The sequence below is a fragment of the Salvia splendens genome, chromosome 5 (assembly GCF_004379255.2).
Source record: "Salvia splendens isolate huo1 chromosome 5, SspV2, whole genome shotgun sequence".
Lineage (NCBI taxonomy): Eukaryota > Viridiplantae > Streptophyta > Magnoliopsida > Lamiales > Lamiaceae > Salvia > Salvia splendens.
The window spans coordinates 15,874,611-15,875,262 of NC_056036.1; the positions used below are offsets into that span (position 1 = coordinate 15,874,611).

General features: G+C 47.9%; 1 protein-coding gene across 1 annotated transcript; it reads left to right on the forward strand.

The window, feature by feature from the left end:
- On the forward strand, window positions 1-396 carry LOC121803891. The gene has a single exon (XM_042203469.1). The coding sequence runs from the start codon at window positions 1-3 to the stop codon at window positions 394-396; it is 396 nt and encodes a 131-aa protein (XP_042059403.1).
- The last annotated feature ends 256 nt before the right edge of the window (window positions 397-652 follow it).

Sequence of the window (652 nt, forward strand, 5' to 3'; positions counted from 1 at the left end):
ATGAAGGACGATTATAACCCTCCGCCTCCCCCTTCCTTCAAACACAAGCTCAAGGAATCTCTCTGCTTCTCCTGCTGCTTCGGCCGCCGAAACGATAGCCACTTCTCCCTCCACCACTCCCCGCCGTCCCCGTCAGACGACAACCCCGAGGTGGTCTGGATCAAAGCTAAAGGACCGCACGACCACTCGCTATCGGAAATCAAGGACAAGTGCCGCACGATTCTAGGGCTTCCAGGGGCGAAGCATAAGCGGCAGGCCTCCGTGGAGTTCCGCTACGATCCGTTGAGTTACGCTATGAATTTCGAGGATGGATTTGATTGCGACGATGAGGCTCCGTTGCGGAATTTCTCCGCCCGATTGCCGCCGTCGCCCCCGGTGTCTTCCACCCTTAGTTGAATCCGTTTGGTGTTACTGTTAAATAAAACGGAAACTGCTTGGGGTTGCAGTTTTGGCTGTAAATATAATTTCTTTCATTTTGTAATCTTGAAATTAACGACTGCGAATTATATTGATAAATTTATTTCTTGTCAATATTTTAGATGAAAGAATCCTTAATTTGATTTTGTTCTTTCTATATTTTAGAGTGTCCACGGTAAGGCAGACACGCCCAATAGTCCCGCCTCAGTTTTTGTCCATGGTCTTAGTTTTGTTG